A 26,668-nucleotide genomic window follows, 5' to 3' on the forward strand; every position below is an offset into this window, starting at 1 on the left:
AAAGCTCTTCTCCAGATTTTTGGGATTGTGAGGTGGTGCAGGCAGGAAGAGAGGAATCTACGTAACCAGGACTTTAGGGCATGGCCAGCATGGAGCACAAGCTTAGGGCAGATCTTATCGGGCCCTGGAGACTTGTGTGGTTTCACTAGGCGGAGGGCGGTGGCGAATTCCTCTGGGGTGAAGTCTCCAGAGATTGCTTCCTCTTGTGGTGTTTCCACTCGCCAAAGGGCAGATACTTCCTTGGCAACAAGGCGGGATGCCTTGCGGTCCTTTGTCTTGTACACCCCGTTCTGCACTAGCTGGGAAGCGATGGCATTAGCAGAAACGGGGCACTGACGAGGGGAGTTTGCTGAGCGCCCAGTGAGGTTGTTGACGATGCTCCATGCTTTGCGGCTTGAGTGTGAGAAGTCGATGGTTTGGACAGCTTCGTTCCATCGCTCAAGCTTCTTTGTGTCCAGCCGCTCAAGTAGTCTGGTGGCGGCGGTGTTAGAAGCAGCGCCACTTGTGGCGCTTAAGTAGGAGCGATAGAGAGCTTCACACTCAGAGTCCCAGCATGGTGTATAGCTGGTTCGATGGCCACGTGGTATTGTGGCCTTTGCTGCAGTTATTATGGCATTGCAGAAGTCCTGGTATGCCTCGTCTGCGTTGCATGTTTTAGTCGATGGTAACTTTGCAGCAGACTCATTGGTCAGGAGGCTGTATTGATTCCAATCGGCTTTTTTGAAGTTCCATCGCTCCACCGGTGAACTCGGGATAGGAGCCACAAGTTTTGGGGCGATGATGAGGGACGGCCGGTGTTGGGACCGCGGGAACTTCTCAAGCACACGTCTGTCTGGAAGGGAGCTGTCGACACTCGCGAAGGCCAAGTCAGGGTTTGTCCCTGTTCCCCAGCGGCCGGAGTTGAAACTGGCTGGTTCCTTTGGGTTGAATAGAAGGGCAAGATGGTTTGTAGAGGCCAATCAGCCAGCAATTCTCCGTCGCTGCTTGTGTTGTTGTAGCTCCAGTCGATGTGCTGGCAGTTGAAGTCGCCAGCGTAGAGACTGGGGGAGGGGAACGTTGGAAGGGATGATGGCATTCGCGAGGGTGGGGGCTTGTAGATGTTGACGATGTTGTAGTCTGAGATACATATGCACACCCACTCAATGTCGGCATCAGTTGGAGATTGGTCGACAAACGTCCACTTCAGGCTCTCATGCACAAACGTGGCAATGCCGTGCTTCCTGCTTAAAGTACGGTAGACCCGGCTAGCGTGTAGTTGGGAATAGCTAGCCTATCTGCAGAAGTGCAGTGGGTCTCCTGGAGGAGGATGACGAGTGCCCGGTTGGTATGGGCAAGCTGCTCCACAACTTTGGTCTTGCTTGTTGTGTAGCCTTCTATGTTGAGCTGCAGAATGGTGGAGCGTCTGAACTTATCAATTGCCCCTTGCAGCTGTGCCTTCCTGGTGCTCTTTGTTGACAAATTTCGTTTCTCATCTGGTTGAAAGCAGATGGTACTCACAGGATGGGGCACGAGGAGCCATTTGTCGTCCATTTGTCGTCCCATTAACGTGGGTTATTAAAACATAAACAGTTTTGAAACGATCAAATCACAAAAAAGAGCCTGTTTGTGCTGTGTGTGGAGATGATTATTTTGCTGCGAGTTCAACAAAAGAAGGCTGTCTCAAGTGTTCACACTGTCAGCTTTGGGCATGTGAAACTTGCTTGGGCATCTTATTGCTGTCTTAGAATGCGTTGCTTAAGCGCATCTTATGGGCATCTTATTGCATTCCTTAGAATGCGTTGCTTAAGCGCACTCCCCGGAGTCGAATCAGCGCCGCTTGATCTTGAAACCTCTTCGTCCACGAAGTCACGGGCTAACCAACTGAGCTATCGGAGCTGACAATAACCCACCTTCCTGGGATTTTTTTCTATCTTATAGTTGGTTAAGCGTCCGCCCCGTTAGCTCAGTTGGCTAGCGGCACCAAATGGATGGAATAATTTCCAGGCAACAAGACTTCAACAATCGGAAAACTTCACTCTGTCAATCTCGGTAACCGGCCCTGTATCAAGACTCAAGAGCCTTTACAAGTAGGCCTATGCGAAACTACAAGCAATAACCTAAAAAGGCTTTGTCAGTCCGAGGATAAAGATTCATAGTCAAGCAACCAACATCCCAAGAGCCGAACAAACGGCGCTTAATGTTGTGTCCGGCGCTTAACCACTGAGCTAACGGGGCGAATAATTTATTGTAAATTGCGTTGACTGGTCTTGCGTTAGCGGTTTAAAGCCTCTGCAATTATGGAAAACTGCCAGGCTTTCTCAGTCCGAAGATAAAGATTCAAACAATCAAGTGTTCCGAGTATAGAGGTATAGAGTTTTCGCCCCGATAACTCAGTTGGTCAGCGCGTGACTTCGTGAACGAAGAAGCTTCAAGATCAAGTGGCGCTGGTTCTACTCTCGGGGAGTGCGCTTGAGCAACGCATTCTAAGGACTGCTCTCCATTCAGCGGCACTTAATGTATAGCCTACAGGGATAAATGTATAGAATAATTCAAGAAACAAGACTTCGACAATCGGAAAATTTCACTCTGTCAATGTCGGTAACCGGCCCTTCGTCAAAAGCCTCTACAAGTATGCGAAACTACCAGAAATAACCTATCAAGGGGATGTCATGTTTGTTTATGTCATTTTTGTTTTGTTAGTGTTATGTTACAGTTGTTACAGTTATCATGTTGTTGTTGTCATGTTATGTTTGTTTGCTGTCTGTTGTTGAATATATTTGTACCGGTTTATATTTTTGCAGCAGACAAAATAAAAGGTTTTTCTCTCTGTCAGTCCGAGGATAAAGATTTAAAACCACCCAACAAATCATATGGAGTTATCGGCGGAAAAGCGGACTCCACAATCAACATACCATTTCCCCATTTTATGCAGTTTTCACTTTTCACTTCTTTTGTGGGCTTTCGGATCAACCAAGGCTAGGGTAGCACCTACTTTACTTAGTCCAATTTTCAACTTTATAGACCTTTCACTTGTGCTCATGTCGGCAGCAGTGGCCGAGTGGTTAGCGCGTTGGGCTCGCAGTCGAGAGCCTGCATGTTCGACTCCAGCCACTCTCACTTGCTGTTGTTTCTCTGGGCAAGAAACTTTACCATAATTGCCTCTACCCAGTGATCGATTTCGAGTAATGGGTAGTACCAAATTTAAGTCATAAGTAGAGTAGACAACCGGAAACAAACATTGCAGTTGGCTGCAGCGTGGTCAGGTGTACGTCGGAACTCGGAAGGCATACACCGATGCGATGCATAGCGCTCAAGTCCGCTTTCCGGCAATGCAGGATAAAGATAATAAAACAAAAACAAACAAATATTATTGAATACACGCTGTGATTAAAGCATATTTGAAGTGTTGGTTTTTGTTAACCTTTGGTAAAAGCTGGAAACAGTTTAGGCCTTGTGATTTTTAGAATTGATAGAACCTTAGCCTAGTTTTTTGTTTCAGATCAGCTCTGTATGCTGTGCTATGGAGAAGTGATTCATAAGCTTCACTCTTATACTTTTTGAGGTATGGTATTCAACAGAGTTTTACCTACAGGGTATGTCGTACCAAGTCAGTTAGCAAAACTGGGGTTTCACATAAAACATGTGATTGGTACCATAATAGTGCAAAAATTGCAGCCATTGTTGGCCTGGTATGAGGTAGGCCTAGCCCTAGCTACAAATATTTTTGTTTATGAAAAGTTTGTTATATAAAACACTTAACCTTTTTTGATATGCTTATTGTTTTCAAATAATAATAATTTATTGCACTCCGATATTGTATCACCAGGAAACAACTTTATTAATATTAAGCTCTCACATTATTTAGAATAGATAAAAGTGCAGTGTGATAAGTTATTGTACCTTTGAGTTTGTTTGCTATTGCTTGAAAGGATTAAAATGGCTGTGGATTTACTTGATGGTTTTACATTTGGGCCGACTACACTGCCTGATGAGGTCAATAACCAATATTTTGAACAACATTTTTGGGTATGTATTGTTTGCAATTTTCTATCTTATAAATGATGAGTTGTAAAAATGTTGGAAAAGTTCGTTTTCGTACTTTCCAATAAGACTGGCCAAACAACAGTAGATTTTTTGTTGCATCTTTATCAATTGATAACTTAGTTGTTGTTTACAAGTGGAGTTCTTCAAAAACTGGCTCTTCTCAAGATGTTCAAGTGAGTGATGTAGTTGTATGTTGTTTGACTGCACTGGTTTTCAATTACTTTTTCCAGTTTGCCTCATCTTCACAGTATCATTCTTTTTTGTTAGATTATTTTTGCAGATATAATATGTAGCTGGTATTGATGTAGTTCCAGATTAACCGACACTTGCACTAGGGCCTATACTTATTTGCACTTATTCTTTAAAAACCAGGCCTCGAAATTCGTTTTTGTTGATGGCGGACAAACGTGTCCGGTCTGAGCAGCTATCTCGGCGGACAAATTAAGTCTCACGGCGGACACACGAGTTTTAGCGTCAATCGCCATGCTTAATCAGTTTATCTTGATAATTCTTCGCCATTTGAAAAGACCAACGACGTGCGTTTGAAGAGTCAAAGCGCCGTGTAGCTGCTTAATACGTCGCATATCTGATTAACTTCTACCGAACGAGGTTGTGTAGCTTCTTGCGTCACAATACTCTGGACACGAATCGGAAAACTTCTACACTAACGCTACCATTTTCTGCTGTGTAAAGTTTCACTAGGATTTTTTTCTAAGTTTATTTTTGCGTGTCATGTGAGCGAAAGTGAATTTTCCCTGGACGTTTTTTTTTTCTTACTGTACGTAATACCAAAACTTAACAAATTTTGCTGCATCTTGCTGTAATAGCCTACTCGTATAATCTAATTTTGTAACCAACCTTGCCTTATCAATATTACACGGAGATCAAAGCCAGACATTGTGACGTAAGACTTGAACTAAGTTGCGCGTGATTGCTGTAGAAAAATCGTACCGTACTCATATCGATTCTTAGCGAAGAATTAACCTTTGTTACGCTGATTCGATGTCATCAATCGTTGAAGCAACGTAAAAATGGAAAGTTTTCCTGCTTGAATGGAAGCTGAGGATATCATACAGTATTTTAATTTTCTAGATGCGCGAGAAATTATATTCTCGCAAGTCGCAACAATTGTTCGACGTTCGTGCTATGCAATGACCATTTGTATCGCTAGTTCCTATGTTATTTCTCGGCGGACAAATATGACCGATCTAGATGGTACTTCCCGCGGACATCACATGCTGTGACGGCGGACATGACCGCCATGTCCGCCGTGAATTTCGAGGCCTGAAAACTGTTTATCAGTTGTATGTGTTGTATATAACTATGAGACACATGTACCTGTAATCAAAGAAAAGAAAATGTAATTGTTGAACGAATTGTGCACTCATTCAAACAAAATTAATGGTATGGTATTAATATGCAATTGGAGGCTGAAGCCATGCTCCTGATTGAGTTGAACTTTACTATTTGTTGATTATATGCTAATAGCATATATTTCATAAATATATACATTATACATACATAGTGAATTTAAGGCTTTTGTTTTTAAAGTTTACTCTTTAAAAAATATAGCTTTTTTAAGGGCTTGTTAGACGCATGTGCAAGTTGAACTTGGATAATTTTATAATGTTAAGAAGTAGTTTTGACTGAGTGATATAGGTGAGGCAAAAAGCAATGCAAGTTTTTTTAATTGTATTGGTAATGGCTTCAAGTTATTTTTTTTTGAATGTTCATGTCATAATATTCTACAGAAATATACAACCAAGCAACCACACGGCATTTAACATAATCCATTAAAATTGAACATAAACTATAAGCTACAAACGTTTTTGGCCATACACACGTTAGCCCTTATCAAGTGACAAAAAATAACTGCTTATCATATCTACAATGATACTATTGATCATGTGTATGGTCGATAACGTGTGGGCCGAAAACGTTTGTAGCTTATAGTTTATGTTCAATTTTAATGGATTATGTTAAATGCCGTGTGGTTGCTTGGTTGTATATGTCTGTGGTTGAAGAAAGTGACCTCTTTACCAAAATTGTATCATAATATTCTGTAAAGTATATAGCACAATTTGATGCCATATTATTGAAGCGATTGTTGATAAAAATGTGTTGTAAAAGCCCTTTACTCCATTTAATTTTCAAGGAATTATCCGTGAATACATAATTAATTCATATATAGAGTACGGTAGGTGATAGTGTAAAATTTTCGTGTCATTATAAACTGATTATCACATTACGAACTAAAATAAACTGACCTGGATATGTAACTTTATGTTGATAACATCTAAAAGCAATATACAATCCTTGCATTTTACAAAATGCTTCTTATTCATTCTCTCCACAGTTCAGCAAAAGATAAATTGTTCATCAATAAGAGTACGGTACTACTACTGTACCAGTAGCAAAAATTGCATCACTTTTTGACTCACCCTTAAATAAATAGGCATCTGAATAGTTGATGGTAATAAATTTCAAAATCAAAATGCTTACAGCGTGATGATGTTACAAACAAAAATCAATGCATGTGTAATTCTCAAGCTTTGTTCTTCAACATAATTTCAGGTTTTTGTGATATTGCACTGTGAAAAGTTTGAAGTTGACGATTAGATATTTCTCGTTTATTTTTAGTCATGTTATATAGGCTAATACCGTACTTTTAATGTTTATGGATTTTCTGTCAGCATGAAAAATCCAATTTAACCACTTTTAAGTTTTGTGACAACTTTTTTCAATGTTTGTCCTCTGTCTGAAGCAATGTTGGTTTATTGAGACAGTTTTGACTGATCAATGTGGAATATTATTGAACACTTCAAGGTTGAATTTAAAGTGTGAAGTTTTTTCGTTGTAATTATATATAATTAGAGCTCGACCGATATATCGGTTAGCCGATATATTGTATCGGCTATTTTTCGCCGATAACCATTGGCCAGCAAAAGCACAGTCAAAACCAGCCATACATGCCTTTAGAAGAAACGCAAGTTGCTCAAACGTGCTTGCATAGCACGAACAATTGTTGCGAGAATATAATTTCCCGCCCATTCTAGTGCGCGCATCTAGAAAATGTTAATACTGTATTAACCTTAGCTTCCATTCAAGCAGGAAAACTTTTGAGTTATACATTGCTTCAACGATTAATGACATTGAATCAGCGTAATAAAGGTGAATTCTTCGCGAAGAATTGATGGGAGTACTAGTGTACTTCTACACTAACCACGCGCAACTTATTTCAAGTCTTACGTCACAATGTCGGGCCATTCCGTGTCAATTCACACAGTCAAGAAATTCAACCTTTCCGATTTTGCTTAAATTATTTTACACACCTTTTCACTATCCTATATGATGAACACCTGTAAAATTTGAGTGAAATTTATTGAGAAATATGACATTTATGAGGCATTTAGTTTGGGAGGGGTCTGCCGAGGGGGCACAATTTTTATATTTTTGGCCATGTTTGAGGCCCTATTACTGCTGACTTAAATTAGGTAACAACCCAAATTTTTTACAGGTGATAGTACTTTTGCCAAATATTTAAAAAACAACATCATTCACATTGTCACTCTAAAAGGTCAAAGGTCATCGACATCCAAAGTTGGCCATTTTGTAGCTTTCGGCTAAAATTTTCCAAAATTTTGAAACCTTGCCAAGACCCCATTTTTGATTTATTTTGGCTGAAATTTGGTAGAAATGGTGTTTACAGGATTTTCTATGAACTGAGAAAATTTCAGCACAAAATATTAAAGGGATTGGGAGGTATTTAATGTGAAACATGGGTTGAAATTAAAAAAAGCAAAAAGTTGGGTCCTTTTAATATCATGGGTACCTTTGATTTCCGAGTGATATTGATAAGGCAAAGTTGCTTTTGCTTACAAAATTAGATTATACGAGTAGGCTATTACAGCAAGATGCAGCAAAATTTGTCGAGTTTTGGTATTACAGTAAGAAAGAAAAGGCCCAGGGAAATTTTAACTTTTGCTCACATAACACGCAAAAATAAACCCAAAGAAAAAAAGCCTAGTGAAACTTTGCACAGAAGAAAATAGTAGCGTCATTGTAGAAGTTTTCCGATTCGTGCCCAGAGCATTGTGACGCAAGAAGCCACACGACCTCGTTCGGTGGCACGGAGCTTTGACTCTTCAAGCGCACGTCGTTGGTCCGATGAAAGCCTTTTAAAAAGCCCTCTACTTTGAATATTGAATTGAAAACAAAACAATGTTGCATTTGATTGGTGTTTTTTTTGTGATTAGTGTTAAGAATGATTTTTCCATTACAGCAACCAATGCATGAACTTTCTTGAACTGGTTTGTTGCTTAATAACTTTGTTGGTAACAAATTTTTCGTAGTTGATATATATCGGTATTGGCCTAAAAATTTCATAAATATCGGTATCGGCCTGAAAAACTGATATCGGTCGAGCTCTATATATAATATTAATTTATGGTTGATTTCACAACTATTGTGTGTAATGCAAAAGATCTTGTAGAATGTAGATATATTATATAGCTGCTTTGCTTTGAGGCATCTTTTAGATGAATGATCTTGAGGATCTGGTGTAGGTGTAAGCATCCGTTGAGCTTCTTAATATAATAACACAGTTGTTTAAAGCAAAATATATATAATTTAAAAGTTACATTGGTATTTGGCAACTTTATACTATTCAGAGAAAAATTTTACACACCAAGCTCCCTGGCCAGCAAATCAGTCTTTTTCAACAATAATTTAATGTTTGCTGTCATTGAATCAATGTAAAAAAGATTGGTTTGTTGGCTGGGAAACACAGAATCTAACAAGATCCAACAAAAAAGCATTTATTGCATGATACCGTACTAGATAAAGATTGTTTCATATGATATTAGTATGAAGATGTTAAAGATGTTGCCAACAAAATTTAAATAAAATCTTAAAATTTTTATTACCCTAGATCAGGGGTCACCAACCTTTTTTGCATGCAGGCCACTTTGGCACTAAGAAAAGCTGTGGCAGGCCGCACTCTAATAACATTTTTGGTAGGATCACTCTTATACTAGAAAAGAATGCATTTCGTATCCAGCGTTACATGTTGTTAATATTTATCTTAGAATACTGCAGCAACAAAATTAGTCGAACACTGCTACTGCCAAGCCAAACTCCTTTAACAACGCTTTTGACTTCTTTAACAAGGGAGCAAGTCTTTTAGGCGCAGACAGTTAGTCGCCGGTCAAATAGTCACGCACACTGTGGCGTCAGAATATTGAGGTGCTATTCCTAGTAAAGTCTGCAGATTGTATCAGCTTGGCAGGACTGGCAGGTAGGGCAATGGTTTTCACACAAAATGTTATATTGAACAGAAAATATGTTGTTTTGTTAATGCGCGTGCATTTATTTGTTGTTAGTCATGGCTTCAGTGAGTGAAGCTGCTTAAACCGGCAATGCTTTTCACACAAAATGTTATATTGAACAGAAAATATGTTTTTTTTTTTAATGCGCATGTTCAGCATTTATTTGTTGTAAGTCCAGGTTTGCGTCGGCGAAAGCTTTATCAATAAATTATTCAAGTTTCTGAACATGACTGAGTTCACTTTTAGTTAAATCAAATAATAACTACCGTACACTAAACATCAGTAAAAATATACCGTAGCCTATATTCAAGCAGGTGGTAAGCTTGAGTAAATAGTACCTTAGTTTTCCGTCAAAACCACGACTAGGTTTTGCCAAAGCTGAGCTGATACAATATGAAGACTTTATTAGGAATAGCACCAAAATGAAGGGGTGCCACAGTGCTCCGCACCTAAATATCCTGATGCAACAGTGCGCGCGCCTATTTGACTGGCGCCTAACTGTCTGCGCCTAACAGACGTGGACCCTTTAATAATGCCTAATAAATGAGGCCACTTGTTTTGTGCACTTATAGCGAGGCGAGCGGTTTCATCAGAATATTCATCGCCAAGCAAGGGTGGTGTTGTCACTTTGCTTCACAAAAGATATCTTGCAATTAACAGTTTCAGTAAACAAGGAAATGTTTGACACATTGCAATACAGGCAACAATAGTGACCTGCTAACATATCAGCAAAAAATAGGCTCCAATAACAAGGAGAAAGAAGCCAGGCACCATGAAACAAACGCTTGTGGAAATCACCAAAAAAACGTTTCTATCGTAACTCATGAACAGTATTTCCTCTAAACAAGCAATGAGTTGGTTTTTTATCCTTTTTGTGAGAGTCTATAAAACCGTCTTTCTTTAATTAGACAACTGTCACTTGCGGTGCTTATCAGCATGGCAAGAATTGTTGATTAACAACATTTTGCTGTACTAAGCTAAATATTTTCATATGCATAATAATTCCACTTTGTATGCATTTTAATCAACCACTGGGACAGTGTGGCTGGACATCGCATTGGAATAACTTTAAGCAACCCCCACCTAGAAGTACAATCTGATTGGTCGGTCAGTGGAATTGTATGCAAAGCAAAAATATGTTTCCCGGAAAGTATTTTTTGCCTTCATGCTCATAACTTCTCCAGAAAAGTATTTTTGGTTTTACTTGTACGCTGATACCTTCCGCGGCCACACATAATAGCGAGGCGGGCTGCCAGTTAGTGACCCCTGCCCTAGGTTATTTCAGAAATGCAGCACCTGTGTATAAAGTGTTCAATGCAGCTCAAGCAGAGCCAAAACCATTTATAGCAAAAATTGACATGCAAAAGTTCCGCGTTACAGTACCTTATGTTTCATATTATGTTCACTGTTCACTTTACAGTTTATTTGAATCAGTTTTGCACCTAGTGATTGTTATCTCACATGAAACCTTTGATACTGTAGAAATTTTTTGTGTTAGTTTTTGCTGTAAATAGATGTAGGTTATATATTAGGGTGGGTCGCGAAACGGACTTTTCACCAATTTGAAAACCTCAAATGGATGTGAAAATAGGTCCGAAAAAATACTCCATGCCAAATCTGAGATGATTTGGACCCGAAACAGCTTGCGAAAATGCATTTGAAATTTCCCAAAAATCCAGACTTTTGGGCGAAAACGGCATTATCATTTTTTATCCAGAACTTAAAAACAATTATATATTGTGTAATCCAATACTGGTGAAATACATCTCCTTATACATTTTAGATACCACTATACCCTTTTAAAGATCACAATTCACTTCATGATCATGTCACAAACTACTTTAAAATGTGAAGAAATTGCTAAATTATGCAATGTTGCATCATATACCTAAGGATCTAGATACATTCAGGGAGATTCTACTAATACTGATGATACCGATGACTCGTCGTCTATTGATTCCTCTGTTACATCTTCATTTGGGGATGTTGTTGCTGATGTGCCAGAACTGTCAATGCCGAAAACGTATCAAGTTCTCGATTGGCTTGGACAAAAGAAGATTTTTGAAAATACTATATGCTAAAGTGAAAAATATGGTGTGTCCATTCGAGCAACAGCTGCGATATGCACCGCTCTCTTAGTTGATCTCGGCATCGTAACGGAAGATGATACTTCACAAATAATTGATAAGAATAAAATCCAAAGAGATAAGAAATATCTTAGAAATGAAGATGTGAATTGCAATTCCATCGCAGTGTGCCCAGCTTTGATCCAGGGTGTGTTTTTTGATGGCCGTAAAGATCAAACACTCTTTCCACGACCAAAGAGGAACATTATTCTGTAGTGAAACAGCCTGGTAGCAGGTATCTCACTCACTTCACCCCTCAAAGCAAACAGAGTAAGGACATTCAGCAATCCTTATCGGCTGCCCTAAAAGGAAAAAAAATTGGCTGACCAGTTTGAGTTCATCGGATGTGACTCAACAAATGTTAACATTGAAATGCTTGGCGATTGGCGAGGTTATCGCATCATTAGAAAAGCATTTGGACCATTGGCTTGTCTGGCTGATGTAGGCTGCAAACCAATGAGTTGCCATTCCGGCATCTTTTTATCAAACTTGATGAAGATGCTATCGGTGATAGATCATTTAAGGGACCTACTCGACAGCTCTGTAAATCTGCTAAATACCTACCTATAGATACTAATTTCTAACCGATCGAAAATTCTCCACCTATCCGAGAACTACCTCAAGAAATTGTCCATGATTTATCGGATGATCAATAGGGTGGGCCGTTTTTGACTTTTTTTCGAAATTCAAAAACGGCTAGTCATAAAAAGTGGCACATGCATGAAAAACTTACGTGTGCAAAATTTCATCAGTTTGTGGGTGCATCTTCTGCCCCCGCAGAGGGGTCAAACTTTCAATTTTTTGAAAAAAAAGGAAAATTTCACTTTCCGCTTTAACATATTTTTTTTTATAATTTTTTTACTGGCTAGTTATAAGTTGTAAGTGGGATGTACCCAGAACTTTCCTATGTAAAGGCATGTTCGAAGCTTAAGGTTTACTGCCCCCGCATCGACGACCAAAATGCTGAATTTTCACCAATTTGAGATGCTATTTTGTCATTGCTCAATAAACAAACTTGTCGCAAAAGGGCGAGATGGTGTTAACGCTGTACGCTCATTTATGTTCTGTCCATTAACTTTGCAAGATTATACGAATGAGGTACGAACACCAGTGCATATTTATGATAAAGAGTTACAAAAAAAAAATGAATAACGTTTTGAAGTCAAATTCTAGAGGTGGGCCTAAATTTCAGCAAAATTTGAACCAAATGAAAGCATCTGCAAAGCAAAAATATTTGAAATCGATTGTTGTAGCCTGAGTGTTCCAATTTTCTGCAATGTAGCCTACTTGCCCGCAGGAAAATCGTGTCCCTGTTACAGAACAACAGTTCCTTCTTGATCAAAGAACAACTCGCATAATGGTGATTGATAAACATGATAAATCGGCCACAAAATTTAATTTTAAACGTTTTCCGAGGAGAGTCGCAACTCAAATGGAAAGTAGGCCTATCATGTGCATAAATTTGCAAAGCATATATTTTGATGGCCGAAAAGATTAAACCATCAAACAAAATGAAATTGCCGGGCGACTTCGAAAACATTTCGCAGTTGAAGAGCACAATATTTTTTTTGATTTGTTTTATTATCTTTATCCTGCATTGTGGGAAAGCGGACTTGAGCGCTATGCATCGGTGTACGCCTTCCGACGTACACCTGACCCACGCTGCAGCCGACTGCAATGTCTGTTACCGGTTGTCTACTCTGCTTATGACTTAAATTTGGTACTACCCATTACTCGAAATCGATCACTGGGTAGAGGCAATTATCATAAAGTTTCTTGCTCAAAGAAACAACAGCAAGTGCGGGTGGCTGGAGTCGAACATGCAGGCTCTCGACTGCGAGCCCAACGCGCTAACCACTCGGCCACAATACTTTACTTGAGGAGCCAAGTTTTCATTTCAATGGTCATTTTACTGTAGCCAACTGATCTAATGTGTCAATAGGTAGCCACTTTAACAAGTCGAAATTCTGCCACTGAAATTGACTACAATGCAACCGCCAACCAATCAGAACGTGTTATAAGAGGCTACCGTCCAATTGTGACCCTTCTAGCACTCATCCAGAGAGTTAATGCTTGTTTTGAACTTTATTTGGTAATTACAGAAGAAAAAGAGCAATAGCAGTGGTGAGAATCGAACACGCGTCAATGAAATGACTATTTCTAGCCCTAACCCCTAAGCCAACCAGCTGACAAAAAATCCATCACTTAATTTGCTTTCTATCATCTTCTTTTCGCCATTTTTTACGTCACTTAAACCGTAGCTTATGATTGGTTAGCGGTTTCATTCTAGTCAATTTCAGTGTCAGAATTTCGACTTGTTAAAGTGGCTACCGTGTCAATAGCTACCGGGATTCTTGAATATCTTGGATCCAATAAAATTAGCTACGATAATGTAATGGCAATTGGATGCGATGGAACCGCAATAAACACAGATCAAAAAGGCGTCGTGATAAAGCTCCTGGAAGATCATTTCCAAAAGCTACTTTAATGGTTAATATGCCTACTCCATAGTAATGAATTGCCTCTTAGGCATCTTATAAAAGATATGGCAATACTAGCAGACCTGATAGCTTCACTGGGCCCATTATAAAGCAGCTATCCACTGTCACACAACCAGATGTTGTAAAATATAAAGCAGTTCCGGCACCAGAGATTGAAACTGATGAAAATGACCTCAGCACTGACCAAAAATATCTTTTACACATGCACAGAGCAGTGAAAAGTGGAGATATATCAATTCATTTCGCATATAGGAGTCCAGGTATGATGAACCACTCAAGATGGTTGAACACAGCCAATAGAATTCTACGTTTATATGTTGCATCTAACGAACCGTCAGCTGTATTGGTGGACGTGTGGACTATATTATGAATGTTTATATTCCAGTATGGTTTGCCATTAAAAAGAAAAGCAATTTCACCAATGGCCAAAAACATTTCTTTAAAATTCTACTCTCTGCTCAGAAGCTATCGAATAAAGGTCGCAATATCCTCAACAAAGAAATATAAAGGAATGCGTTTTATGCCCATTCTGAAAACATTTTGATTGCAATCATATATTATACCAAAGAGTATGTAAGGGAACTATAGGATGGAGAAGAATTTTCAATTCAAGAATATTATCACCTCACAGCACTCGTCAGCAAAAATTCACCCTGTCAATATTGCAGTTCAGTTCCGAACGTTACTTTGACATGATAGACTGGCAAAATATTCCAGTTACGGAACCCCCAGCGACGCGTGGTGTTGACAGCAATGTGATAAAAAGGCACATCAAAACAAAGATGCCTTCACAACAGTTGTTTTCTACGTTTTCTCTGCCACACACAACAGATGCTCATCACATGTGGTGGATAGCGTTGAAAGAGATAGGTAGCCTACATTAAAGCAATATTACAATCAAGGAAAAAAAATTCCTAGGTTCCAGTCAAAACAAGATTTTATGATTCATTAGACTTCAGCCAGAACTAAATTTGAGCAAAATCTAAGGAACTGGCTAAAAGACCTTGTTGTTTGCTGTATTTTTGACACAATTTCGTTTTTTTTTGCTAACACAAGTTCTTTTTTATCGTTACATTGCTGTCAAACAAAGTTTACTCTTGTATGTGGTTCTGTAGTAGCATATCAAGTGAACGTTTAATGGTTTGTAAATGACAAATTTGTGTTAACAAAATCATGGTAACAATTCACGTGGAACTGTACAGTACATTCCATTTACGGAACCTGCAGATCATATTGCTTTTATTCGGAAGTAAACTATAGGATTGCGTTTTATAGCTGCAACTGATCAAACGTAGCCTACTATTGCTTTTAATTTAAGCAAGATTACGTCTTATAGTTTGTCAGTTCGTATCATCCTGCAAAGGTAGCGGACAGAACATAAATGAGCGTACAGCGTTAACACCATCTCGCCCTTTTGCGACAAGTTTGTTTATTGAGCAATGACAAAATAGCATTTCAAATTGGTGAAAAGTCAGCATTTTGGTCGTCGATGCGGGGGCAGTAAACCTTAAGCTTCGAACATGCCTTTACATAGGAAAGTTCTGGGTACATCCCACTTACAATTTATAACTAGCCAGTAAAAAAAAAAAAAAAAAAAATATGTTAAAACGGAAAGTGAAATTTCCCATTTTTTTCAAAAAATTGAAAGTTTGACCCCCCTGCGGGGGCAGAAGATGCACCCCCAAACTGATGAAATTTTGCACACGTAATTTTTTCATGCATGTGCCACTTTTTATGACTAGCCGTTTTTGAATTTCGAAAAAAAGTCAAAAACGGCCCACCCTAATGATCAACGACATCTGTAAGTTATGATGTTTGGGCAGCTATTCGAAATGGATCTGTACCAGCCCGACTCGAGAGCATCAAGATCGGCCCCTTAAACCATGCTCGATGGTTGACTTTGGCCTCCAGATTTTTCCGGTTGTACGTTAGTGAACATTGTCTTGTTGGTAATGTGAAGGCCAACCTCGTGGCACTCACATATTTCATTGTTACAAACTAGGGAGCAAGTCTTTTAGGCGCAGACAGTTAGGCGCCGGTGAAATAGGTGCGCACACTGTGGCGTCTAGATATTTAGGTGCGGAGCACTGTGGCGCCCGTTCATTTAGGTCAGGGATCGGCAAACTTTCTGTACTACTGGGCCAAATCTGCAAATTTCCGGTAACGTGCGGGCCGCATAAATTTCAACCTATAAACAATCGCCACATTATCCTTAAAATCATGGCGCACCTGCAACTCCTATTCCTGTGTCTATTGCACTATGAGACGTGTTTGTTGCCGCTTCATATTTATTATCAAACACGTATTAAAATGCAATGCATTGTTTTTATTTACTTATCATTTATCAATGTGAAGGATGATGTTGTTTCTGTGTCATGGCCAAGGTGTTTAAATCAACTTGCAACTTTGTTGATGATATTTGCAATACTCGGTACGTAATTCAAATGACGATCTGACAGGCGAGTGCGAAGTTTATTCTTTGCGTAATTCATTTTTGAAAAAAGCTGCTCACAGCAATATGTGCTTCCAAACATGCACATTACACGTTTTGCATTGTCAACAGATGAAGATAGGTGGATTTCTGGACATATTCTTTATAAAAGTTGTCAATTGGAACTGAATCGTATTTGGCCTTCAATATGTTGGATGATTGAAGTTCAATTATTTCCATTTGCATCTATGTGGCATAGTATTGACATCCATTGAAAATGGTAGGCAAATAAATGGAATCTGTTTTTTTGATTTTTCAACTTGCAAAATCGAGATTCAAAGTTACTTTTAGTGGAAACGATAAGTGATATGTACTTATCAGGGTTGGAAGGTTTACAAAGGCCAAAACTGGGAAAATGAGCAAAGTTGGAATTGATTAATTGAGTTTCCCAAAGACGTAGCTTAATTGTTTACGAAGGCAGTAATATGATCATACATCTGATTAATAAATTGCTCCTTTCCTTGTAGTTGTAAGTTTAGCTTGTTCATATGAGAAGTGAAATCAGTGAGAAAGGCTAAATCTGTTAACCAATCAGGATCACTAAGTTCATCAATGCCGAAACCTGCATTCTTTTGTTTCAAGAAAGTCATTATTTCGTTTCGCAAATCATAAAACCGTTGTAACATTGCACTGCGACTTAGCCATCCAACCTCGCAAAAATAGGCACCAGATCTTGATGCACAGCATTCATCTCTTCAAATAAACTTTCGAATTGGCTGTGGTTAAGGCCTCTTGCCAAAACAAAGTTGATTATTTTAACAACAGTAGACATTGTGAAGAAAGGGGCGTTCTTCCCGGCTATCAGCACAAGGCTGAGCACTCACTAGTTCAGCGAGCAGCTGCGATTTGCCAACCATAACGGTGTAGCTTCCACGCTAAGCCATTCAGACCATCCAATCAACAATATGTTTCTCGGCAGCCGATTTGTAGCAAGAATTGACAGCGATAGACACGTGTTTCGCCCATGAGGCTGGGCTCATCAGTATCGCACCGTATTCTGCCACAAATTTATTCGACCACCGCTTTACCAGTCAGTTTAACTCTTATCTTTGTGGAAACAAAGAAAGAGCCAACAAAACCAGCAGGCGCCAGGGCAGAGGACAATGTGAAGAAAGGGGCGTTCTTCCCGGCTATCAGCACAAGGCTGAGCACTCACATTGTCCTCTGCCCTGGCGCCTGCTGGTTTTGTTGGCTCTTTCTTTGTTTCCACAAAGATAAGAGTTAAACTGACTGGTAAAGCGGTGGTCGAATAAATTTGTGGCAGAATACGGTGCGATACTGATGAGCCCAGCCTCATGGGCGAAACACGTGTCTATCGCTGTCAATTCTTGCTACAAATCGGCTGCCGAGAAACAGTAGACATTGTTATGATATAAAATAAATTCATGCGTACATAATGATGAAACTTTAGTTTATGCACTAAAAGTAAGATCGTTCGAGGGCCGCAAAAAAATTGTCCGCGGGCCGCATTTGGCCCGCAGGCCGCAGTTTGCCGACCCCTGATTTAGGTGCTATCCAGTGGCGTAGCTAGGGGGGGGGCGGTCCGCCTCGGGCGGCACGTCTGGGGGGCGGCACTTTCAGACAGAACGTTTTTTTTTTTTTGATAATGCAAAAGTACACGAAAAATAAAAGCAAACAGAATGGCAACGTTCAAAACATCTTAAACATCTAACAACGTTTCAAATTTTCATGAATTTTTCTGCCGTTATGTTTTTAATACGTTACAAAATTCCTACTAGCCTTTATTAAGCAGAGGCGGAAACATGCTTGTTACTGCATGTTCGACTCCAGCCACCCGCACTTGCTGTTGTTTCTCTGGGCAAGAAACTTAACGATAATTGCCTCTACCTAGTGATCGATTTCGAGTAATGGGTAGTACCAAATTTAAGTCATAAGTAAAGTAGACAACCGGAAACAGACATTGCCGTCGGCTGCAGCGTGGGTCAGGTGTATGTCGGAAGGCGTACACCGATGCATAGCACTCAAGTCCGCTTTCCCGCAATGCAGGATAAAGATAAACAAACAAACAAACAACTTGGGTAGCCTTGTAAAAGGTTACAAATTGATTATTTTTATTCTGCAGCAGTTTTTGTGCTTTTGCATTCAGTATATTACTAAATTATAGTGGTCAGTGGCGTAGCCTAGGGGGGGGGAGGGTTGGGGGTTCAACCCCCCCATTTGAGAAAAACTAAATGGAGAGAACTGAATCACTCCTTGAATTTTACGAAGCAGATCTGCCGTGTATAAACGCCCTTGCTATTATATCTGAACTGCGTATATGTGGTATCGATGTCTTTTCAATTCTTCCCAAACCAGCTTGCCAAAAAGTGCTGTAAGTGCATTGCCATTTTGCCGCAGTCAACGTTTCCAAACATTAATATTTTACTCGGCATTCTGGCTACTCTTCCAGTTAGCCTACCACTTGCACCAACGAAAGATCTTTTTCTGCTCTTCGAAGACTTAAACTTATTTAAGAAATTCAACCTCTGAAAACCGATTAAATGATTTGGCTTTGCTTAATCTGTATAGAAAATTGGTCCCAACTGTTGAGGATGTCATTAACAAGATGTGTGAAAAGGTTCGTCGACTTCCTTTTTCCCTTTAGTTTCATCAGTATCAATGATTTTTTGCATTCTTATTGCTTGTGTTGATGAATTCTTCATAGCTGTTACTGTTAGCTGTAAGCATGATTCTACTAATTCGACATGTTAAAGCAATTCTGGTGCTTTATCTTTTAAAATGAGAAAGAACTTGTGTGTCATATGCTTTATAATTCGAATGACTTTTCATATAGCAGGGTGTGACCGCTCTACAACTGTTCAGTATCCATGGTATGCAGCTAACTCGTGCAGTCGATGGAAACACCGCAATATCTACAGCTGTGAAAAATTGCACTAACCTTTTATAGCCTATACCCGATTCCAGTGATTCGTTATACAAAACTTGAATATATCAGAAATAAAATAACTTCTTTGTCTCAAAGCTTTTTGTCTGACACTCATTAAGATGTATGACGTCTATGACGTTACATTTTTTAAACTTCGGGTTAACTTTAAAACATAAAAGTTAGTGACTTACCGGAAGAAGGTCGTTTTTTGGATCAACTAAGGAGAAAATTGATAAATAATAAAACTGTAATAATCTCGCAAAAAAAAGCAATCAACCTATGTCTCTAAAAAAAAGTTTGTAATTTTAAACGAAACTGCATTAAAAGAGCTAGTTTTTCCAATACCAAACATTCAAATATCTCAGTCAGGAATTAGCAACAAGAAAACATAAAGACTTCAGCTTTATTTTCGAAAAATGTCGAAGAAAACATGATCTTATTCTTTTGCTATGCCACCGGACAGCACCATTTTACAGGAATATTCATACCCACATTTTTGTTGAAAATGCTCTCAGAATGCACCAAATTCAAAGTAATTTTTCAAAACTTTCTGGGGGAGGCCCCCCAGACCCCCCGCCGATGAGTGTCGTCTTCGGCGAGTGCGTCATCGGGCTTCACCCGCCGGCCGTCAAAACCTCTCCCTTTCACAATTCCTGGCTACACTACTGATAATGGTACGTTTGTCTGACTTTGCACCACAAATTGAAAATAGCACGTTGCGTATTGCAGTGCTGATAAAAAAACGCATTTCATTTTCACATGCTTTTTCTTGAAGGGGCGGCAAAATCTGAATCCGCCCCGGGTGGCACATTCCCTAGCTACGCCACTGGTGCTATCCCTAGTAAAGTCTGCAGATTGTATCAGCTTGGCAGGTAGGGCAATGCTTTTCACACAAAATGTTATACTGAACAGAAAAATATGTCACGGCTTCCGTTAGTGAAGCTGCTTAAACCGGCAATGCTTTTCACACAAAATGTTATATTGAACAGAAAAATATATTGTATTGTAATGTGGCGCGTGTTGGGCATTTATTTGTTGTTAGTCCAGGTTTATCAATAAATTATTCAAGTTTCCGAACATGACTGAGATCACTTTTAGTGAGTCAAATAATAACTACACTAAACATCAGCAAAAAATATACCGTAGCCTATATTCAAGCGGGTGGTAGGCTAGAGTGAAGAGTAACTTAGTTTTCCGTCAAAACCCAGACTAGGTTTAATAACGAGAAAAGTCGCACCATTATGCTTGCAACGTGTAGCCAGGGTGCATATTGCAAATAGAAATGTATTCATGTAGTAGAGCGTTGTCTCATGCGAACTCGCCTGGGTTTTTTTTTCGGTCATTTATCGGTCATTGACCGATTTTTTAGCAAAATGTCCGAAAAAAATATAGTCAATTCGGTCAAAATGTCCGAAAAAATATGTACGCGCTCAAATCGATTTCAGTGATTGCAAAGAAGCTTTTTGCACCACTGTGCGATTTTTTGTCTTACTTTATGTGATAACGCAAATACAGAAGTCAGTCTTCGAAATTAGCGTGGGCAATCGGCACTTGCCGAGGTGATTGCAGACGCAGATGCGTGAATGGCGCATTAGCGTTGGCAATAAAAATGCTGAGGCCACAGGAGCGCTTGTAAGGACCAAAAGATTATATACAAAAAATATAATTTTCTTGGACTACACCAGACTCTTACTATTGCTGGATGTTTTGTTTGGGTTACTTCGCCGGCGCTTGGACACGTGCCCAGCTGGGAGAATTGAATCTTTTATCAAAATATCATCCTATTTGCATTGATTCAACGATAGTAGACGTCAAATTAGTTTAAGCATCTACTCCTTATCGCGCCTCGCGACTTTGTGTTGCTCGCGGTATCTCAATTGTGCCGAAATTATGTTAGTGTAAACGTAAATCGAGGCAATCTTTTCTCGGGGAGCTATTAATTTGTTTCCGGTACCTGGTTAAGCAATTAACGTTATTTTATGATAATTCAACGTCACTAGATGTCGAATTAATGTAAAACAAACGTAAATTTCTTATTGGGTACTGTTGTTACGCAATATAACTGCCTGGAAAATTAAATCGATTTGTGTTGCCTCGAACATTGAATCAACCCAAAATTAACTTACTTTTCCCCCGTGAGTTATATAACGTTAATTACTGTAACAGCGTGCGTATCGCGTTGCTCGCTTTATCGCTAGTTTTGATATTATTACATCACAACAAATCAAACAGTGTGGTTGTGATAGACTACTCTAGTATATTTTTTGCTTTACATGTTTTGGTACAATTTTTTCGTAATAAACGTTCACATGCAATTGCCGAGGCAATTTCAACTTTTGCCGTTTGGCCTCAACAATGTTTTTGAAAAAGTAAAAATATGTTAATTTCTAAGACTGGAAGTAACGTTTGTCTGTTCTAAATTTTCTCAGATAAAACACGACAACGTTTCTCAGCTAAACTTAATGTTGTAGCTAGTCAGGAAGTGCAAATTTTCGTTTGTATCAGCTACTTCAAAGAAAATATTTTTATCAGAAAAAATGACCGAAATAAATAAAAAATGACCGAATTTTTTCAAGTCATTTCGGACAAATGACCAAAAAGTCTCAGCGAAAAAAAAAACCCCAGGAACTCACCACACGACCAATCCATCTCGAGTAGAAGTAATTGCGAAAGATAACAGATTAAGTAAAGTTCCATCTGGCTGCAACCTGTGTTCAGGATGCATAGCAAATGTCCTTTGGAGATGTGCTAATATCAAGAGTAGCAGAGCATTGTCTCGCACCTCATCTCCACACGCGCATTAAGAAAACAACATATTTTTCTGTTCAATATGACATTTTGTGTGAAAAGCATTGCCCTACCTGCCAAGCTGATACAATCTGCAGACTTTACCAGGAATAGCACCTAAATGAACGGGCGCCACAGTGCTCCGCACCTAAATATCCAGACGCCACAGTGTGTGCGCCTATCTGACCAGCGCCTAACTGTCTGCGCCTAAAAGTCGTGGACCCACAAACTATGCTCCATTATGGTTTTTTAAGCAATCCAACTGTTTAAGTTGCTTCCCAAGGCTTCACAAGACATAGTTAGGCCATACCTGGAAAGAAACGCCTACTCTGCTCATAGTGAGAATTTGATCTTGGCCATGGTTGCAGATCCAGACCCAATCATAAGAGAAAAGGCGGTGGAAATCATTAGGAATATCCGTGGAGATTCTACATTTTGAGACGATCGAGTAAGGCAATTCTGTATATCGAAACTCAACTTTGATGCCAAAGATTACTCGGACTTAATTACCGTAACTGGTCTCAACCGCACCATATGGAACCACTGGTGACAGCAGATATGGGTTACTTTTCTATTCAAAAAATACTCAAACAAAGATTGTTTTTTGGGAAATTTGACAACCATACTCAGTCCATCGAGCGAGCCGTCAAACTGGTGACCGAATCCAGCAAAGTTGTATTGGGACATCATCGTAGGAAGGGCCAAATTCTGTTGAAGCTTAATTCAAGAGCCATTCATCCAACATCCAATTCAAAGAAGGATTTCATTTCATTTGTGCATCAAAGTGGCAGTTATAATGGATCAACCATTGATGAATGAATTGACTGACTGTAGCCGAACTGCTTTTATAGATGTTTTTGCATGATTTGTTTCTATATAATTCAGCTTGAATGCTACAAAACTTCGAACAATTGAAAAAATGCTTCAAATGTGTGTTGCAATAAAGCATTTTATCAATTACTTTTAGCTTATACACACTAGCATACAGTATAATCCACTGCAGTATATAATTTCAATTGTATTTGACATCATGCATATTCGATTTTTTTTTCACATTTTCAAGCAAGTACTTTTGAGACATAATCCTAGTTGAATTGACCTTTAAAGGAGTACAATGACATTTAAATTGTATAAGGGCATGCATTTCATCAATATAGTGTGACAGAATTTTTTTTTTCAAGTTCTGGAGAAAAAATGGTAAATGGCATTTTTCCTGAAAAATCAGGATTTTTGGGAAATTTCAAATGCATTTTCGCAAGCTATTCCTAGACCAAATGAGCTCAGGTTTGGCATGGAGTGTTTTTTGGCGGAATGGCCTGTTTCGGTGAGTCCGGTCCCTATTAGGTGATTTTTTTCAATTTTTTTTTTAAATTATCGGGTACCGTAGCCTAATTATTATCATTGCCGTTTTAGGGTTAGGAACTCACCGAATCGGACTCACCGAATAGTAGTAGACCTTTTTTGGGGGCCTATTTTCAAATAACCATTTGAGGTTTTCGATTTGGTGAAAAAGTCCATTTCGTGACCCACCCTATTATATATATTATGTATAATACATTTTAGGTTGTTGGAACATTGTCGTATTTAGGCCAAATGTGATGACCACAAGTTATAATAAAACAAAGTTAGGTAAAGATGATTTAATCCTTGGAGTGAGAATTGTGTTTGGAAACTTGGCATGTAATGGCAAAGAATTCTTCTGAGTGTATGCTTAATTTGTATTGCAAGCTTGGCGTTTCAACAGATATGCTGTGAAGTTATTTTAGTTGCTTTAACAAGAGGACAACTACAAATTAGAACCGCGGGTTTTTTACAAGACTTGTGTTGGATGCTTTGCTATCTGGATAATAAGAGTGTGCATTTTGTTTTTTTATCTTAAATAGTCAAATCAATTTTTTTTTCTTTTTTAGGGTGACAAAAATCAAGGATTTGATGTTCTGTACCATAACATGAAGCATGGACAAACTTCTGTGACATGCCTCAAAGACTTCATTAGAGAAAGGTAGTTTTAGTTTCAGTACCGGAGACTGAAATAACTTTAATGTTAACGATTACTTTAACATTATTCTACAGCAGGAGCAACATTACAGCCTAGTCTGCAAATCAGTCCTTTTTACATACATTCTGCAGACATTGAATCGATGTAAAAATGATTGATTTACCAACAGGGAATGACAATAAATTGTGTCTAACTCTCATGTAACTGGACCAAGTCAAACTAATTTGATCAAAGTTGTAGTTTTATTAATGATAAAAATTGCACAAAACTATATATACCGGTATTTGAAACCAGTAAATTCGCTTTGTATGAGTGGTTTTTTGATTGAATGGAGTGATTGAATACATTAGGGAAAGGCACAAAAAGAAACAGAGTAGTAAATTAAGCTACAGGTAGAGTAAAACTGCATTTGGCAGCTCAGAAATAATTTACTTTATAAATTATAATGCATTGAGAACAACACATAGGCTATGTATTCATATCTGGGATGGATGCTGTATTGCTGTACTGGGTCAAATTATGTTGTTATTGCCTGACATGTTTTGCCATAGAATATTGCATAATGCATAGTCCTCTCACTATTCGTCTTAGGCAATGTAATACTTCACTGTTAGTTTCAAACAAAATGCAGTGTGATGTTTTTAAAATGATTTTTTTTTTCAGTGCAAACTCTGAAGATCTGTATGCAAAAAACCTGACAAAACTAGCCAAGCAAGCTGCTAATTCAAGTCCAGTTGGGTAAATTTATTTTACTTTTAGCAGCAATTTTTGATGTGTAGAGTTTATGAATAGGCTATGCAATGCATTTCTTTTCATGATGTTTTTATTGTATGTCTTTTATATTTAAATGATACAAAGTTACTAAACACAAGTCGTTTTCTTAGGAGTTTTGCTCCAATGTTTGATGTTTTCAAAGTCATGGCCGAAAAGCTATCAAGTTGCCACATGGATGTGGTTCATAAACTTCATGAGATCATCAAAGATCTTTCTAAATATTTTGATGAACAAAAAGGAAAACACAAACAGGTTAGAATTTGTGCCATTGCTGATATCGGTAACTGCAGTGTTATACGTACCGTATAGTGTAACCTTTGCAGTGTAGCGGTGTAACCTTAACAAATCATGAACCAAGTTTTGCCCTGAAGTTGTGTATTGGCACTTCACAGGCCAGCCTAACAAATTGTACAACTCAGTAATAGGCTATCATAGATCACTGGTAATACTAAAACAACACTTCTACAGTCTACACATCAAGAATAGTTTTCCACTTTTTAGCCAGCAAACGTTGTCATTTTTGCATCGTTTCATCGTCTGCAACGTTAAATCGTGTAAAATGTGCAAAACAACAAATCAGTCGTTTTTTACAATACAATGTAAACAGCATTAAAATTTTACATTACAGTGTAAAAAAAACGACTGATTTGCTGTTTGGGGATTCAAGATGCGCTTGTAGTTGCTGACATATGTTCATGTTCAATCCTCTGTGTCAGGACATGACTGCGAGAAGTACTTGAGTGTGAATTTCATTTTGAACACATTAATACAAAAAAGCATCTGTGTGAGCACAATCAAGGTTATCTCTCACTAGAATAGTTTTGTTTTAATATCTATTACGGTATTTTGAAGTTTTTTGTGTTTCAATTCAAGGTTAAAGACGAGCTTAGCGGGACAGCGGACGCATTGCATCACATACAAAACACGACGACCGCTGTTCAAAAAAGCAAAGAAAAGTATCATCAGCTCTGTGTGGAAGCGGAACGACTCAAACGAGCTGGTGCTTTATCCAAAGAAACAGAAAAGGTCCGTGTTCCATCACTTGAACAACATCTACATAGCCATGACCCACCTTAGACGATTGTACTTTTTCTAACACTTAGCGATGTTGAAGCGACATACAAAGTACTTCTATTAGCTGTGTGGCGACCCAGACAGCAAAATTCGTCATTTTCCCATTCATTCAATATAAACACGACGGATTTTGCTGTCTGGGAAACATCAGTGTCGTAGGCTATTACTACAGCATATTTATTCTTTCATGGTCATACTCACAAGATACTGAGACAGTGATTGGTTTGAAAGGTACATTAAACTCCTGAAGATATTTAATGTTCAGCGGAAGTTTCTGCATGCATCCAGCGTCTTGTTTGCAATAAGTTTAGTTCCTTGTTTACATATTTCCATTGATGTAGTTTAAAAATCGCAGTATTCTTGCGACAAAAACTTGCACAAGATTTTCTTTGTTTTTTCTATTTAATAACATATCCCATTGCTGATTTGCTATGTATTTTAAAAATTGCTTAAAATATGATTTTCATTTTAAGAGTGTGGGTTAGGCTAAAGGTGTGGGTTTAATGATTAACAATAACATTCCAACGAAGCCTGACCCAAACAGGTTGAGATGGATCAGATCACAGCTAGCAGTTGAGACGCATACCAAAATAGTTTTTTGTCCTAGAAGACTCATACTAAAGCAACGCCCGTGCTTCTAGCCATATACTGTATACAACTGACGAAATATTTTTGTGCT

General features: G+C 38.7%; 1 protein-coding gene across 2 annotated transcripts in view; it reads left to right on the forward strand.

Annotated features, from left to right (window-relative positions):
• Window positions 1–3,987: 3,987 nt before the first annotated feature.
• Window positions 3,988–26,668, forward strand: part of LOC145781946 (F-BAR domain only protein 2-like) — a 39,373-nt gene continuing 16,692 nt past the window's right edge. Inside the window, exons 1-5 of one of the 2 annotated variants that reach the window (XM_082593645.1) lie at window positions 3,988–4,005; window positions 24,053–24,144; window positions 24,805–24,879; window positions 25,026–25,167; window positions 25,789–25,941. In XM_082593645.1, the coding sequence (XP_082449771.1) occupies window positions 24,092–24,144; window positions 24,805–24,879; window positions 25,026–25,167; window positions 25,789–25,941 (423 nt within the window). In that variant the 5' untranslated portion in view covers window positions 3,988–4,005; window positions 24,053–24,091. Of the gene's footprint in view, window positions 4,006–4,167; window positions 4,197–24,052; window positions 24,145–24,804; window positions 24,880–25,025; window positions 25,168–25,788; window positions 25,942–26,668 lie in introns of those variants that run through there. The other variant, XM_082593646.1, reaches the window with a different exon arrangement.

This window comes from Aplidium turbinatum, chromosome 13 (assembly GCF_918807975.1).
Source record: "Aplidium turbinatum chromosome 13, kaAplTurb1.1, whole genome shotgun sequence".
Taxonomy (NCBI): domain Eukaryota; kingdom Metazoa; phylum Chordata; class Ascidiacea; order Aplousobranchia; family Polyclinidae; genus Aplidium; species Aplidium turbinatum.